This window comes from Perognathus longimembris, chromosome 6 (assembly GCF_023159225.1).
Source record: "Perognathus longimembris pacificus isolate PPM17 chromosome 6, ASM2315922v1, whole genome shotgun sequence".
NCBI classification, from domain to species: Eukaryota; Metazoa; Chordata; class Mammalia; order Rodentia; family Heteromyidae; genus Perognathus; species Perognathus longimembris.
The window spans coordinates 17554784-17572940 of NC_063166.1; the positions used below are offsets into that span (position 1 = coordinate 17554784).

General features: G+C 45.3%; 2 protein-coding genes across 2 annotated transcripts in view; both read right to left on the reverse strand.

Moving 5' to 3' along the window:
- The window catches only part of LOC125352944 (E3 ubiquitin-protein ligase TRIM38-like), a 105742-nt gene that overhangs the window by 79143 nt on the left and 8442 nt on the right, over positions 1-18157 (reverse strand). The gene's annotated exons all lie outside the window — the stretch shown is intronic.
- LOC125352946 (ubiquitin-like protein 5) lies at positions 9835-10148 on the reverse strand. The gene has a single exon (XM_048348337.1). It carries the CDS (start codon positions 10146-10148, stop codon positions 9939-9941), a length of 210 nt encoding a protein of 69 aa, XP_048204294.1. The 3' UTR covers positions 9835-9938.

An 18157-nucleotide genomic window follows, 5' to 3' on the forward strand; every position in this document is an offset into this window, starting at 1 on the left:
GGCCACCTCGCAGTCTTTTTGTTTCAAGAACTTTGTGTTGACAACCCCAGATAAGAGGCCTTTCTTCATACATGGAAGATGTTACGTGGCTATTTGAATGCTATAACTATTACAACAGAGCTATTTACAGACAGTCTTCAGTATGCATGTAAGTGGAATCCTGAGACCACTGAAATTGTGATCTAAGGCAGCCTTACTAAGGAGAATTGAAGTAGTATGTTCAACATGTTCCTGTCCTCTCTTTAACTGAAGTATTTCTATACATACTTTTTTAATTAGTGGAAACTGTGGAATTGATCCTGCCAGTGCCACGCGTAGAGTACTTACTAGATGAAGTGCCAGTGCATGGAAAACCTCCTTTGAGATTGGCATATTACCTTTTAACATGTTTGTTTCCGTTGTAAGGAAACTCAGTTGAAAGAGGCCACCACTTGAAAGGCCAGAGTGTGAGTATTTATTGGAGAGCTAGTGGACTGCTGCTGGGCTTTGTCTCAAAGACCAGCAGCCCCGAATGCAGCTAACACAAGCTTATAAAGCTCAAAAACCACAGCAGGTTTATGGAATTTATCCTAACAAAAGTAGCAGAAGAAAACCAGATGAGGACACTTAAGAAAGGTGTTAAAGAATAAGCAAATCAAATGTGGACACAGTGGAAGGAAATGGAGGACCAGTAGTCAAAGGGAAGTAAGACTTTGCTGGAACTTAACAACTTGACACACTTGTAAACCAAAGAATGTCCTCTTCCCAAGGCATATTGCTTCGACCCAATCTCCTTACTTCCGTTCAATAGAGACTTACCCAAAGGCTCTTAGCCTCAATGTTACCCAAAATTTGTTCTTAATGGCTACACTGGATTCATTTGGTGTCAGCTTACAGTAGAAAGAGGCCTTACAACCTACAAGATAAATCTTCAAGATTCTGAGGTCTAAGAGCCTCTGCTGACTGCCTCTTTGTAAATTTCATCTTTCCATTCTCATAGGGTAGGGTGTTCTTCTGTGAACACCTAAGATGCTGAATAGGTGGGACAGCAGGGCAAGGAAAGATCAGAGGGACTTAGGGGACACTTCTGTGTTAGCATTTCCCTAGCCTTAGCTCCTCAGCTCCTCCCATTAACCCCCAGATCCACCCAAACCTGAATTCCCTACCCTAGAGCTATAGTGGGCCACTCCCACTCACCTTTCAGACATACCCACTTCCCCTTTAGTCCCAGAGCAATATAAACTTCCACCTGGATAAGGTGCAGATGCCATGTAGCTCCCTCTCCCATGGGAACTATGGCCCCACTAATAAACTTCCTTATGAACCTTCTCTTCCTGCCTGTGATTATCTCCGCATGGTCCCCTGGGATGGCTGGGACATATCTGTTCATCCTGGACTCTTGCTACCTCTAAGCTCTGCCTTCCCAGTCTGATCCTTGCTCACTGAATCCACTAGCAGGGGAGTTGATATCTCAAGGTACAGTTGCTTCACAGCAGAGTGCCCTATTTATCAGCTGTCCATGTGTTTCTGGGGGCAATATACTCTTGTCTCAGAGCTAAGCAGAGCATTCCAAATAAGAGTGCAAGCTTACATTTCTGGAACAAATACCGAGGTCAATAAAGGCTGTAGCTATCATGTTAAGATTCTTTTTCCAGCCACCTTGTGTTAATGAAGTGCTAGTGTACACTATAAATAATCTTTAAAGCAGTTTTAAAATGGAGATCCTGGAAGACGACAGTGGAGGCCTGCCCTTGGGCCTAGGCTCTAAGATGGAAAGCACGTTCAGGGCCTTGCTTCTTTCTCTTTTCACTTGGTAGTGGCAGTGGGTACCAATACCCATGTCAACCCTGCAGCCTCTTCTTCAACTTCCTGCTTTCACAGGGCAAATAGACATTTTGTACATGTAAATACGAATTTTACATGATTTATTTGACTTGTTGCACTGGCTTTGGCCTCTCATGCAATGGGTAGATATGATGAGATACACTGCTGCCTCATTGTGTAATCTTGGGGGGCAAAGATGTTACGATGAATATTTTGAGTGGCAAGCTTCTACAAGCCAAGGGTTTCCTTTTGTATTCCCACTTTGTGCTGAACCACTGCATAAATATTAAACCCAACCTGTCTTGTCCTTGAATGTAGTGAGGTGATGTCTAGTCTACTAGGTATTCCTGGAATAAATTCCACATGGGCATGCTGGTGTGAGTGCCCTTGCTGGGCTTGGCTTGCTGGAAGCTGATGGATTTTCTTGCAATATCTAGGTAGACAAGGCATGTGGGCACGGTTTCACTTAGTTTTAGGTAATGATGTTGGAATTACTGAATCATCAAAACAAGTTTGGGAACCTTATCTGAAATCTTAAGATCACTGAAGCATTCAATGTATAAGGAATTGTATAAACTTAGGATATGTGATAATCAAAGTCCTGCAAGATGTGAAAACTAAGCATGCAGTGAAAGTTTTAGGGGAAACACTAAGAGGAAGATGGAAAGGATCCTAGAATCTGAGAGCTGTCAGCAACCTGTGACTATCTCTGTAGCTAGAGCAATGGAGACAGAAGAGCTGAACAGTGAGTGAGTGACTGGGCAGGAGACTCCTGGCCTGCAATACAGTTTTAAGGAAGTTCTCAAACCAGAGGTCAGCAGGAGGCTCACACCTCCAAGGAACATCCTTGAATCAGTATTTATGCCATGTTTGTTTTAGTCAGTAAGCCATGAGAAGTTTGGCCCCAAGATGAAGCAGTGACTTCAAAACCCAGCAGCAGGAGACCTTGCTTTCACGTGGGCTATAGTCCCATACTTGACACAGATGACTCTTTATACTTATGTCAGGCTTGTCTCAGACATAGCTTCAGACCTAGAAGGGAAATCTGCATGACACTATCCTAATTCTTTAGGCTACCTGCTCCTGATGAACTGGAGCAGATTTCCTTGGAAGTGAGACAGCACTGATGAATACAGCATTGTGCTTTCATGCTGGTCACTGCTGCCACTGTTCAGGAATGAACGCCTCGTCTCCTGGGTTTTAGGCTGGTGTGGGGCTCCTATGTTCAGAGCTGTGTTGTGCTGATGCATTGAGGAAATGGATGGCCCAAATGAGGGTGGGGTTCTAGGAAATGGGGAACTAGCACTGAGCAACCTGCCTCAGGCAAAGTGGCCTTGTTGGGTAACCCAGATTGTGCATCCTACTCAGACCTGACATCAACACCCATCTGCTATAATTCGTTGGAACAGAAAGTACATGGAGTTCTTGGGCTTAAGGACTCATGTGTTACCATTCCTGATTTGAAGGAGCATGGCCACCATCTTCAGGGCACTAAGTGCTCAGGCTCTGTGCAATTAAGAGACAGCTGGAGAAAGAATGCAGCCACAGGTGCCACATTCAGTCTTTAATCCTCTTGAGTGGCCCTTGGTCAGGGCTGTAGTGTATCAGAGAAGAGCTATTCTCCTCTTCCTGCAGTGTGATCCTGCATTACTCCTGGCACTAGGATATCCCACTGATACTGGACTTGAACACAGCTAATCTTAATCTTTCTCCAAGGGCTACCATAATTTTGTCTTACCTGGAGTTATTATCTTGGCCAATGGCCTACCTTGAAAGATAAGTTGACTCCCATAATAGATGCAAGGTGAAGTCAAGGATTTGACTCATTTCTCCTTCAGGTTATCTATCAACACCAATCTTAAAAAAGATGTCCAAGTACGGAGTATATGAAATCTTGGCACATGCAAGATTCTCCCAGGCGTTTGCAATCATACTTAATTTCTGGAAGGAAACTTGAGATGGGTTTATACTTTTGTCATGTTCACCATAGAAGTCTTGGAGGTTCTGAGTCTTGATTAAAATCCTGAACCTCTCTTGAAGTTGGGGCCAATGAACAGCAGTTACTACTTCATGTCCTGGAGGAAAGCTCTCCTCTCCAGCATAGACATAAAGCAGGACTAACTTCGTCAGCTACTATTTGCTGATGGAAAGGATTTTTATCTTCAGGTGTAGTGTTGTACAAGGTCTTAGGCTACAGCTTGATTCTTTTTTTTTTTCTTGGTTATTTAGCAATAACAGGGGAGAAACTTGTGTGGGGCATCTTCAAAAATGAGTACTTGTGGCTCAAGCTTTGTCCTCTTGATACATTTCACCCAAAGTAGATTTTGATAGTGGCAAGAATTGATGGCAAGACTGAATTAATTGGGTGGGATGATGGAACTCAAGATTTTGGTGTGATCATGCCAGAAGATTTCTATAGCACTTATGGACTTTTGTCCTCAGGTATGACTGGTAGTCAAGTCCAGCTTGACTTAAATCTCAAAGATGCCCATCAAACTTGGGTAATGACATAGCTCTCATCCTAATTATGCATCATTGAACAGTTACAAGACCATTGGCCTGACTAAGGACTATGTAGAAACCTTAGGAATATACCAAGTTCCTGGATGAGAGGTTCAAGGACTGGGATCTGAAGATGTAACCACTGGACTAGGTTTTCTGGAATATGTCTTTGTCTCTATATGAGAAATCATTTACACAAGTCATATTCCCCATTCCATAGGCTTGTTTTGATATTGGCTCATAATCTTTAGGAAAAGGATGATTATGGCATGGAAGTTAATTCAATCTAGGATATACTACTGATGAACTTCAAGTTGGTAAGAACCTTCTGCTCCGAAGTTTGTTCACTTTGATGAAGACTCAGCATAGGTGACAGTGGTGAATGCTCACAAGCCAACTGTTAGAACATCTCTACCTCTGAATAAGAGGTGGAATTTGGTTCTAGAGTTAACTGTGGTGTGAATAACTGACAAAAATAAGATTGCCGAGACATGCCATCTACATAGAAATGAGCTTGTTGTTCCTCTGCCTAGAAAGAGGCCTTATTAGCAAGACTTAAATTCTATAAAATACCTTGGCTTTTACTGAGTTTTTATGTGGTGGCGATGTGGGGTTATCAAGTATCATAAAGCTAAAATACTTTTTCTCATTGACACATGACAGGTGACTAGGCAAGTGTTCAGATTCCAGAAAGAACTTAACAAGGGTGGCGATTCACTACTTAAAATCGAATGTACACACTCCCCACAGTAAGTGAAACGTTATATGGGACCATATTTAGGTCCCAGACCTGAGCACTCTTCCCCTTGATGCAGAAGGCTATATAGGGATTTCTAATTTGATGTGTGCAGTGTAATTTTCAGAGATAAAACTCTGCATATCTTCAGGGTAATGCCTCTAAATCTGATGTATTGTCACCCCAGGACTCTTTAGCAGGTTGTAAGGCTGTGCCAGGTTATTGCTATAGAAAAGGCAGTCTCTCTGGACCCCCAGGGACAAGTACTCACTGAAGTTCTGTGATCATCTATTGGTAAGAACTCATTGTTGGCCCTTACAGGATGGAAGGGGCCTAGTAGAGTTAACTGCCCAATAGCTGGTCCCAATTGCTGTTATGTCAGCTGCTCACTGTCAGTTTCCTAGGACTTGGGGATTATGCTTTCATGGCTTTGCATAGCCATTATCTCTGCTACTGTGACAGCTAAACCCAGGTTTAACCATCAGGGTAGTTCTTTGGTGATCAGTAATGAAGCCAATACCAAATGGTCAAGAGACTTTTACCTGCTGGATTACGTCTACCAGGAGGCCTTATTCAATAGTGTATCTGATGAGGGACCATTTTATAACAAGGACCATCTGAGTATGAATGGGACATACAAAATAACGAGTGAGGCTGATGCCCACCAACAGCTGATAAGAGGCATACATTATTTGTCCCACTGCATACCAAATGATTGAGTGGGCTAGAGACAATCCACAGGCCACATGTCCCCTACCCTGTCAGGCATCTGTCAGGACTCTTTTGCCTATGATAGTTCAGTTCTCACCTTTGTAATGCCTGACAAGTCAGGGAAGAACTTGAAGCTGCCTTGAAGGCTCTATTTTTTTCTAAAGATTACTTCCTTCCAGGGTGTGTGGATGAGTCTTCCATTGGGGGAAAATTTTCCCTTGTCTCTATATTCCAAAGCCCTCCTCAGTGTATCTGTTATACTAGATCTGTGAACTAATGTAAGTGGATGCTCTATCTGGCAATGCACCTTGTAGTTTCTCTCATAACTGGCCATAATGGGCCCCCAAGTGTCCATAGATATAATATCAATGAATGACCGTGAGGGAAGCAATGTGGGTGAAATGGAAAACCCAGCATTTGTGTCTTGGTCCCTCTGGTATTGCTTGGGTTGTTTGGATTTCACCATTTTTATCTCTAAAAGATAGATCCTGGGTTTGGCTCAATTTGATGTCCAGGGTCTCACTGCTCCTCTGGCATGTAATGGAAATTTTCAAGCCTGTAGTCTCTTGACATGATGTGGTTTAGGCTCCCATTTGGCAGGCACTAGTGGGACTTGAACCATTTTAAAAGACTTGTCTACTGGTGGTAGCTTGTGACTACTGGTGGTCTTGAGCCCCAGGATATTTTTCAAGTTTCACTGAGGCCTGAAAAGTTCCATATTGAGACTTCCACCATTTAGTCATTCTTTAATATGTGATCCATTTTTTTCTAAATGAAATTCCTGGGAAGTCTCAACTTTTTCATCAAACAAAAATGTATCATTGGTTTCCCTTCGTATTGTTCTGGATATTTCACGGATGTTTAGAAGCAGAAGAGATGGGAAAATTACAACAGTTGTAATCACAGTTATTGAGCAATTTATACTCCCAAAGAAAACACTTTGGCAGTTTCATCACAAAATGACAAATGTTTGAGGGGATGATCTGTACCAGGTCATAAAATGGCATCACAATAGTATGTACACTTCTTGTTTATCTCAGTTAAAAATATTTAAAAAAATGTATGAATAAATTGAACATTGAAAGCTGAATGATTATCTCCAAAAGGAGTACAGCTACTATGCTAATGTTCATGAGAACAAACTACCAAAATAATTATGAATACTCGGGGTAATATTTAAGTTACTAGCCTGTCTTTTCAAAGATGCCAGTAAACCAAATTTCCTCATGGTGCTGGTGCATGAATTGAAATATGATCAGAGATCATCGATTTATCTTTCTATATTAACTTTTCCTGGAAAGTAGAGGTCAGATTCACTTGCCTAGATGGGCAGAAAGGACTGGGAGTCGGCCTGGAATTAATTCATGTACCACTTGGAGATGCAGTGCCGAAACTCATGAGCCATTGATTCCATGCAGGAGCTCACTCAAATTTTTATTTTTTTTATCCCTAGAAATGGAAACCAGAGCCTCATGCATACTAGGCAAGTTCGTCTACCACTGAGCTAGAGCTGAGCCCCATTTTTTAAATCCATTTTTGAAAAGAGTGAGGAAGTTTTATTGGGGATTAATCATGCATATGGAAATAGGTTTCCTGAGTGACTGCTCATTTCCAGGTGTGAGAATTCCAACTCTTTAAAGAGAGACCACTAAGAATCTGTACCTTAAGACACCTGACCTACCTTTCCCTCTCCAAAATGTTCCCCCCTCAGAGTGCAAGAGTCCCCAAGGACAATGCTCAGATAAGTGAGGATCACAGCCTCATGATATCCCCACTGTCAGAGGGTAGGAAATGAGATAAACACATACTTCTGGAAGAGTCTAGTTCAGTGTTGTCTCACTGCCTCCAGTTCAACCATGTTGTTCTAAAAGCCTTCATTATAGTTTCTCTAGGAATGTCTTTAGGACTAAAGTGGGGAAATGCTGGTTAATACTTACCATTCTCTCGGGTGCCTTCCCACATTTATGGATGGGATTACAAAGTAGTCTCTGTTCAAATTCCCTTCCAGCCTGAATCTCTGTATTTGGGAAGGAAAGGGGAGGAACACAAAAGCCAAAAGGTACCAAGGTCACTGGGAGCAGAGTTTCCTCCTTTTTCTTTTGATACGGAAACCTGGGCATCCTGGGAAGTTTCCTAACCACTAAGAGGTCAACACAAGGCTTGGTGTCTAAACCTGAGGAAGATGAACTGCAGTCCCTGCTCTCAAACTCTGCATCTTCGTCTCCATGGCTGTATTCAAGAGTTGTGTCCTTCACCCTCGTCTCCATATTCCTTCACTCTGGATCTCTGAAAACAATGAGTTGACACAAATGACTGACTCTACCCTTAGAGCACTGATGCTGTGGTTCACACGCCCTGGTAAGATCTTAGCTAGTGAACTTGAGCATGTGGGCCTGGTGTCATGGCCACATTCTTAGCATGGGTTGCTTCTGTCACCTCAGGAACATGCTGTGTACAGAGGCTGACTCCTGAGCCAGAGATCCAGGTCCACAGGGCACTGCCATGAGCTTCTAGCTTGTTCTTTTCAATGTCTAGGTTCTGCAGGATGCTTTGCCTACATCTGACAGTTACTACTGTAAGGGATGACCTGAAAACTGGAGTAACTAAATGTTTTAGTGTTAAAATTATAACACCTTCTAAACTCTGGTGATGACTCCATGATAGAGGGCTGCACCCCCACTCATGAGACTAGTTTATTGTTTGACATTAAAAAATGTAGGGAGCACTTGTTCACCTCTACCTGGGTAGCAACCATGATAACGGACAGTAAAAAAATGATCTTAGTCATAGACTATATAAATAACTACAATAGTAATAGAAATGCCATGGTAACTGTCAGGTTGGTTTACTTATGATTGAGTATTGGATTGTTTTAACCCACTCAAGCTTGCTTAGTGGTAATGGGAAAACATGGTCGCAATTGTTAAAATAAAGTTGGTACTAGGTCAGCCTGACCACATATTCTGCTTCTGTAAATGGCTTGCTTAACCCATTTGTGACTTGCTCTACCCTCTGTACTAACCCCCTGCGTCAGTGCTACGTGACCACCTGTTATCAATTCCTGATATTGAGGCCAGTTCCCGATATCAAAGCACAAATAGATAACTGAAAGGGTAGATAGCCAATAGAAGTAGGCTAAGACTTGCTTGCTAAATGCCATCCAATCAAGTATCTGCCAAGTTGGCAATACCCTGACCCTGTTATAATCACAATAAAAATCCTGCCTATCTGAGGGTCGGGGCTCTCAATTCAGATCCACTGTGTCTGTGACGGTTGGGAGTCCAGGCTAGAGCTTGCGATAGACTCTTGTGCGTTTGCATCAGTATCAGCTCCTTTGGGAACCGGAAATCTGGCATAACACTACCAGGATGAAATGTTTGGCCAAGAATCTTGGTGACATTTGTAATACCTGCTTATAAAAGGTCTTCTTGGGGCTGGGGATACGGCCTAGTGGCAAGAGTGCCTGACTCATAGACATGAGGCCCTGGGTTCAATTCCGCAGCACCACATATACAGAAAATGGCCAGAAGTGGCGCTGTGGTTCAAGTGGCAGAGTGCTAGCCTTGAGCAAAAAGAAGCCAGGGACAGTGCTCAGGCCCAGAATCCAAGCCCCAGGACTGGCCAAAAAAAAAAGGTCTTCTTGGATTTTGCAAAGAAGTTTCACTTTCTGAGGGTTGCTCAGTTTCAGGACTTTACAACTGACCTCCTGTCTAGCAGGAGAGGAGCATTAAAAGGGGGACATCCAGGATTTTAAAAGGCCATCCTATAAAAGCAAAACCCTCAATGATAGGTTTTTGTTCCAGTCATGCTCCCAGAGGAGAGCTAGGGTACTGCCTTCCTGGGAGGAGGGGAGGATATAGAACTTGAGGGAAAAAGTACAGCAGTGAGCTGATGGCGGGGGGAGATCACAGAGAGTTGAGATTGCCATAAGTGGGTTGTACTGAGGTGCCCTGCACAAGTGGATGCTCCTGAAATGCAGATGTCGCACCAAGAGCTCCAGCAGAGGACAGCACTGAGCTTGCAGGGATGGCGAAGGCCCCTTTTTACAGATATTTTGCCAGTTGTCTTTTTTTTTCCCTTTTAACATGTAAATCTTTATTAATGTGAGTTTTTAAAAACAAGCATCCATAGCAATGGGAGAGGTGAAGCTAGGGGATGAGGAGAGGACAGAAGGAGGAATTCTTCTCTACTGGTAGTAAAGTTCCGGGTTCATTCCACCATGGATTTCATAATCCCCCAGAGACACACGATCCTTGAAAACCATGTACCATTTGTTAAGGACAATCTTGTTCCAGCGGGTGCCAGTTAGGGCAGCAATCAGCTTCTTAAGGTCCCTGATGGTTTCGTCAGTGTTGCACTTCTTCCCCAGGCGGTCCTTGCAAACAACCTTGATCATCCTGGCAGGAGGTCGAATCTCCTTGAACCTTCTCCCAATGAGACAACCTCCTCACTGGAAAATACTGAGAAACCAGAGGTGGAAGTTGCCTGACAGAAGCTTCCTCCACCTGTGAGTCCCAGTAGTTTTTTGTTTGTTTTTTTTTGCGCCAGTCCTGGGCCTTGGACTCAGGGCCTGAGCACTGTCCCTGGCTTCTTTTTGCTCAAGGCTAGCACTCTACCACTTGAGCCACAGCGCCACTTCTGGCCATTTTCTGTATATGTGGTGCTGGGGAATTGAACCCAGGAACTCATGTATACGAGGCAAGCACTCTTGCCACTAGGCCATATTCCCAGCCTATCCAGTAGTCTTGATTAAAGGCATGCGTGTCCTCACAGCCCATAAATCTGCTGGTTTCTTTGACCTTACACAACCTATCCACTCTACGGTGCCCACCTCTGTTCAGAGGTCTTTCTTACTGAGGAGTTCAATTCTAAGCAGGTAAAAGTGCCTATGAGCACCCACTGTTATATTCTGGGAGAGAGAATAATCCATCAAGGCACAACTTAAAGGGAAGGGGTATTATTTACAACCTAAAACCCAGAACCAGAGCAGCCCTCCACCTCCAAATGCTAGCCTGGGGCTACCTTGTCCTAGGCTAGTTACCCATAACACAGACCTGAGACCTGACCTGAACTCTGAACTTCCACTCCTTAATCTCCAGCAACCTCAGCCTTCAAACCTCTGGAGGAGCAAGCTTCCTTCCTGTAGGCCTCTCCTCTCCTCAGGCTTTAAGCCTCAAGCCTCCCCACAGGCCATAGGCTTCTCTGTGGTTCTCAGGCTCCGGACTCTTCCTCAAGCCTCAGGCTCCAGACTCTTCCGCTGGCCTTAGGCTCTGGACCAACCCTGGCCAGCCTGGTGAGGCTCTGCTCAGCTTCACTCACCTCCTACTCTCCTCCTCCTGCTCTTCTTTCAACCCCCACCCCTTGCAGCCTAGGCAGGCAGTATATGATGTACTGAAAGGAGTAGGATGGTCTGGAGCCTTCAAACAAGAAGTCTTGGAATCCAGTTGTAGAAGGCCCTCGGAGGTCCTGTTGTTACTTGCTATTTTCTTACTGGTTTCATAGGACACCAGGGCTTGAGGAACATACAAACTCTTCAGACACAGTAGGAAGTGTTTATCCTGGATTAAAGACAATGAAGAACCCCAAAGGCACACAATAGCCTAGGAAGAGTCCTTTGAGGGAGAACGATCTTGAGAATTGTATGTATAGCAGTAGCAGTAGCCATGAGACCAGGAAACTACATAGGCCAGATGGAAGAAGATACAATGACGTTAGACAAACAAAGTTTCTCATGGCCCTTCACTCTAAAAAAAGGACTGCATGATGATCCACTTTCTTAGTGATACTGTCTACTTGTATGGATAGAAGCATGGCTATGCATGACTTGGAGGTTCTAGTCGAAGGAAGAGGTTATGTCCTTAAGATTGTAAGTATGTGTCTCAAGCCATCTTATTCCTGGACCATAGAAAAGGCAACCACAAGAGCAATTCTTCCTTGTGCTAGATTTATATGGAAGCCTGCACTAATGCTGAGTTAGCTGGCAAGTAGTGATTACTAGAATGAGTACAGTCATAGGTTTGGTGTTAATGAGTTTTCTGGCTGCTAACTGGAGTAAATGACAATATGTAACCTAACTTCTGAGAGGAACAATTGCAACAGGCATGAGCATTAGAGCCATGCCTTAGCCTTCAGGAGTACAGTTTCCTCATACCTGCTTGTTGTTGAGACTAGAAACTGGCTTGAGGAACAAGAGTAATTTCTAGAGCTTCACAAGTGAAGGAGCCTCTCTTACGGAGAATTACTCCATTGCTGGGCATTGGGAAAGGCATCTGGAGAAGGCTTAAAGTAGGATGCTGTCTCTGTACACTTGACTTCAACCTTCTTGTTTTTAGTAACAAGCATCCCCTTGTCAGAGGGATAAACTGACTGCTTATTATGTCTAATTAACAGGTTAAGCTGCTTGATGTCCTAGATATTTACTTGCTGTTTATGATTAATGGTGCATTTATTAAGATGCCTCCAAGTGTCCTGTGTGCTGAACATTGACCCCTGCCAATTGAAAGAGATAACAATGTGATGGCTTATTGTTACAAATAAAACAGCTGAACAATTCAGGTCCAGTCGGGAGAGTGGGGTCAGGCTAATTAGTTCAACATAAGGAACTTACTGTGGGTGATGGGCTACCAAGCTTTTAAAAGCTAGAGGTCAACTAGGAAATGCTGAAGAAACCCATATAAATGGTAGAAGCTACTTCTGAAGAAGCTATGGTGCTGCTACACTGAAGATGTATCCCAGAAGTGGGCTCGGGGAGATGATGGTCCTTTCAGAATGTACCTGGAGGATCCTGGGAGGGAATTTCAGAAGTACCATGGCCGCTGTAGCCGACTCTGCTGAGGTGGGAGAAGATGTGGTTCTGAATTCCTGTTGGCCTCCAGTTCTCCATGTGTCCCACTAGCCAAATCTAGCCTAGAAGCCTGAATGACAGCCTAGGAAATGGAGGTCACTCTTAAGTTCCTCTGCCTTACATTTTGTAGCACGTAGCAGATTTTTATCTGGACTGTGCATGAGGTACCACGGGACTAGGACAGCACCTGAACGCTTAGAGAAGACTCCTACTAAAACTTGTCTATTATGCAGAGGGAAGCATGCCCTCACCTTCTCTCCTCCTGCTTCATTTGAGAAAATGGATTGCCCATGAACTGGTACAGTTTTTATCACAAGATAGTGTGATACTGTGGGTTGACCATCGGTGTGAAACACCAGGAACCTGGTAGTCATGAAGAGCTATTGAAAAGCGGATCCCATAATAAGCAGCCACACAATGGATTTCTGCATTCTCCTGTTTTACAGTAGCAAGATGCTGAACTCGGCGGGCATTAGCTACCTATGGAGAAGTTGAGTAATTCAGCTTTGGGAGGCAGCACCAAGAGCCCTTACAACTCCAGAAATGAGCATGGCTAAATGTCTTAGTGACAATGGCATACATCATTTTTTAATATTCTCTAATTTTGGAGTTCATCTCAATAAGTGTTGTGTATGATCAGCCACACATAGGCACTGTGGCCTTTCTGTTCCTGTAAGAGCATCCTCCTCTGGTCTCACTGTGTGAATTCCTAGAGATCTACATAAATATGTCCCCATGTATTTTAGGTCTAGCTTCTCCATATGAGAGAACATGCACCATCTGTCTGAGCTTTGCTTACTTAACATTGCTATGGGGTCCAGGGAAAGGTATCCCAAGTGGGACTTGAACCCACATCCCTCCAAAGTCCACCACATAGAGACAGTCTCAAGGATGGATTGATTGGGGAAGTAAAAAGCGAGCTGATCTGCTACGGACACAGCACAGGCTCAAGAGCTGAAACTGCCACCACAAGGCCACTCACGCAGGTGGCCAGTGGGGTTACAACATGTCACATAGTATCTGTTTGAACTAACCATATAATTGTGGTCCAAATGGTGCGCGTATCTTGTTTGGTAAACAAGTGTTTGCAGGGTCCCCTCACAAAGGGAGCGGATATGAGAATTGTTAAGCCACAGCTATTGACCTTACTCATGGGGAAGGGGGGATTAGGCTGCTCCTTCCTGGAAGGGCAAAGGTGGCTGGGCTGCTTTACTATTGCTTATCCCTAACATTCCCTCCTTTTATGTCCCTGAATCAAATCTTTGATTCATGGTCTTCCTGATGATGAAGGGGGTAGTATTTGGCCCTTAAGACCCTTAGTTTTATGGATCCAATTCTCTCCTTCTTGCTTTGTTATATTTTTACCAAACTCTAAGCTTTTTAATTTTTTTTTTCACAGTTGAGGTGCACCGATGTACACTCTTTTCCTTTTCGTGTGTGCCAGTCCTGAATTCAGGGCCTGGGCTCTGTCTCTGAGCTTCTGCCAGATGCCATTAATTATGGATGTGATCTTAAAATTATTCACTTGGAATGATTTCTCCCTCGATAGGCCCCTTTCAATTTCCACTTTTTTGTCACATCCAGGAATAGATGCAATTAAACATCAAAAAAAGTGGGAGTTAGTTATGGGAAAGGAAAGGTAAACTGAACATTAATCACTTAAAAAAATTTTTTTAGTCCTAAATTAGCGGAATTGTGTGGATGACCAGGAAGCAGCCAGAGACGATGAGAGGACCAGCCTCATCTTCTCCATCTCTTCTTCCTTCCGGTCTCAGGGCATGCTTCCGGAATGCCCCATTCTGCTGGGAAGGAGGTGGCTGTTGCTTTCTTAGGCCGGCTCCCCCAGAGTAGATAAGGATTGAGGACTCACTGAGAGCCATGTGTTTAAGAAGTGGGAAGGGAGTGGGGAGCAGGGTAGGAGGCCCCAGCCTCTGCCTAGTCCCGGGGGGAGCCCTGTGCATGGCTTACAGCGCAGCCACTGGAAGACTCGGGTGGGACTGTCCAATGGGGTACATATCAGTGGTTTGACCACAGCCGAGGCGGGTAAACTCCCAGATGTCCCCTGCCTGCAGACCCAAGGGTAGACAAAGCAGCTGTAGGGATGGAATGAACAGGTCCTCCAGTGAGCATGAGGCCAGAGCAAGGAGGCGGGAAGCTGTGGATTCTGGGGTCCCAGTGTGATGCCCACACCTATCAAAGGGATCCAGATAAAATCCAGTAGTCGACCCTAAAGAGAGGAGTTGCACCGCCAATGCTGGTGGCTCATGCCTCTTATCCTAGCTACCCAAGAGGCTGAGATCTGAGGACCATGGTTCAAAACCAACCTGGGCAGGAAACGTCCATGATGCTCTTATCTCCAATGAACCAGCAAAAGGAACAGACAGGAGGCATGGCTCAAGTGATAGAGCACCAGAGCACAAGGCCCCAGGTGCAAAGCCTGGGTAACCAGCACATATACCCCAAAATATCAAGCAAATGAAACCATCCTCCTATCTCCTTGTTCATTTGAGCCTTGAAATAGGATCCTGGGGTGGTTTTAAAAACTACCATTTTCCATGTCAGAAAAACTGATGCTTTCTTCTGCACTATTCACTATAGCCAAGTTGTGGAAACAGCCCGGAAGCTCTGCAACAGGCAAAGGGATCCAAAAGTACGTGGTACCTATACACAATGGAATTTTACACAGCCATTAGAAAGAATAGTATGTCATTTGCAGGGGAGTGAATGGAAGACTGATCATATTAAGTGAGGCCAGCCAAATTCAGACAATGCAGATGGCACGTGTTTTCTAGCAGAAGCTAGATATAAAGTATTGGGCCCTAGTGACATACAGGTCTGTAGGCATTCACACACAGTGAGACCAGAGGAGACTCCTAGGAGAGGACCACAAAGGCGCAAGGCCTCTGTGCCTCTGATCATACAAAATAATATTTATCAAAATGAACCCCAGGAAATGGAAACAAGAGGGAATTTTTTCTTTATTGCTGCTTGTTTTTCTTTTCTTTTGGTCTTGTATGTTCATTTATCTTTCTTTGTGAGGGTAAGAAGAGGCATAGAAATGGACAAAGGGTGAACAAATGCAGCAGTGGCACTCACTAGATACTGTGTTGAAAATGAACTACACAGCTTGTGGGTGGGGATGGGAAGGGAAAACTGGGAGAGGGTAAGGCAAGGGGTGACACTGTACCAAAACAAATGTACTCTTTGCCTGGCTTATGTTACTGTAATCCCTCTGTATATTGCAATAATAATAATAAAATTTAAAAAAAAAACAACAGGCTCAGAAAAGTGATAGGATAGACTTCGACTTGCCCTGGCTGCTCAGGTGCAGTAGGTCAAACCTGAAGGGCCCAGTGGTTGGCACGCGTGCATGCCCAGTTTCACCCAGCGGTCCGAGAGACAGCAGCCATGAGTCTCAGCGATATTGAAAAGCCACAACACACCTGATTGGATCCTTTGTGTCCCTGTTCTCAAAGAATGCTGTTTCATACACATCTCTCTCCCTCTGTGTCTGTGGAGTCAAAGATTCCATGAAGGAAAAGATCAGCAGAGCTCCCTCTGTCTGGGAGGGGTCCTACAGGAGGGCGTGGTATGGGGTGTACTGTGCCATGGTTAGCGGATAATGTGTCTCCAGGACAAACCAGGAAAACTCTGGTGATCATCCAACTGAATGGCCCAGGGCCATCTCCACTCACAGGCCTGATCCATCAGAGCTTCCTCCTCACTCTTCCCCAATCCCTCCAGCCCCCCTGACTTGGTGCCAGTTTCAGGGCGCACCTCTGGGGTCCCATCTGTCTACTGCCTGCATGCAAACTTTCCAAGGAAGATTGTGCGCCCCTGGCGTGCTGTGGGGGAGGGGGAGGCTTGTGTGGCTGCTCAAGCCCATGGTGAGGCCATGTCCAGGGCTCAACATCCCCGCCCCCACGGACTGCGGAAGACCACTTCTGTGTGCAGCGGCCGGGGGTGGGGGTGGGGGAGGGCTCTGAGCTGATGAGGCAAACCAGCTTTGTCTCTACTCTCCTTAAAGCTAGCAGTTACATGTCAGCTGCTGACTACTGCCGGAAGACAGGGGGCCAGTGTCTGTCGTAGCCCAGATGGTCCCTTGTTGGTCCCAGTGACTGCTCCTGTCATCACACTGTCACCAGAGGATCAGCAGAAACCCTGGCTCCAAACACCTTTGAAGACAATGCGCTGCTCAAAGCAGGATTCTGTGGCGCCAGGAAGGACTTGGGAGCCACACTCCACAGCAGAGGGCCAGACACCTTAAGGATCTTCCCTCCTCTCCTCTTCCCCAGCCCTGCTGGACCTACTGAGTCACACACTAGGGGTGGCAGGCAGGGGGAGCCCCTCCCCTCCACCTCTGGGGTTGATTCAGACCTAGGCCAAAGGAAGAAGCCCCAGTGGGTGGCGTTTTGCCAGGGTGGTGGGTGGATCTGAGCCTTGGGAAAAGCAGGGATGAAGGTTTGGGAAAATGTCTAGGACAGGTGTGTGTGAGGGGAAGAGGGGAGACCCCCAAGATCTCTTCCCTTTGGAGCATATCCTTTTCTGTTCAAAGCAAAGTAGGGATCACAAGAGCTGGGCCAGCTCCACATGGCGCCTCCACATCTCCTCCACACTGGTGTCTGAGCAAGAGAAGGTGGCAGGAGGGGCTGTGGAAAAACTTCCCAGACCCAGGACTTGCCATGAATGAGGCCGGGTCAGGAGGGTCTCCTTCCCTGTATGAATTCATTCTCTCCAGCGGACATCTCATTTTCTCAATGGTAACCTGTGGCACCTGGCTCCCTGCCTCCCCAATTCACTTTCTCCCTCCTTCCCTCCCTCTGGCCAGTCAGGAAATAATGAGGCAGCCAGAGCCACTGCAGAGCCTTCTGGTCTTTGGAAAAAATAAACCACTCCCTCTGCCCCACCCCCTTAATTATGGGCCCCACCTATAATTACAAAGCTGAGAAAGGGAGGGGAGGCCCCTGATCGCCCACCCCCCCTGCCTGCACCACCCCTCAAGGTTCCATGCTCAGATCAGTGCAGCTATCTTTCCTTCCACTCACTGTACTCTTCCCACTGTATTAATTAATTCATTCAACATTTATTGGTGGAGCGCATCCCAGCTTCAGGTACAGTATGATGGTGGGAACCAAAGCTCTGGACAGCTGCCCGTGACCTGAAAAACATACTTGGCAGGCAGAGCTGAGCCCCAACAGCTTTGACCAAGCCGCCTAGGCATAGGGTGATCAGGAAGGAAGCAAAATCCATGGTATCAACTTAGAAACTGGTTAAATGAGCAGATATGTGCAGAGAACTTCATAAGGGGTTCAAGCCAGGCAGCCCATGTTCCTACCTTCCAATCTTGGGGTTCCAGACAGAGGGAGGGGAACCCCAGTGGAGTTCTCCCTGTGTTTTCCAGGAGGCACTGGAAACATTGTATATACATATCTGTCAGTCTATGTCTTTATCCATCTGTCTATCTGCCTATGCATGTGGACAGCTTTGGGGGAAAGGAAGAAAACAGCAAGTGCTGTCAGAGGAGAGGCTACTGATAGAAACAGGTAGAATTTATCCACAGT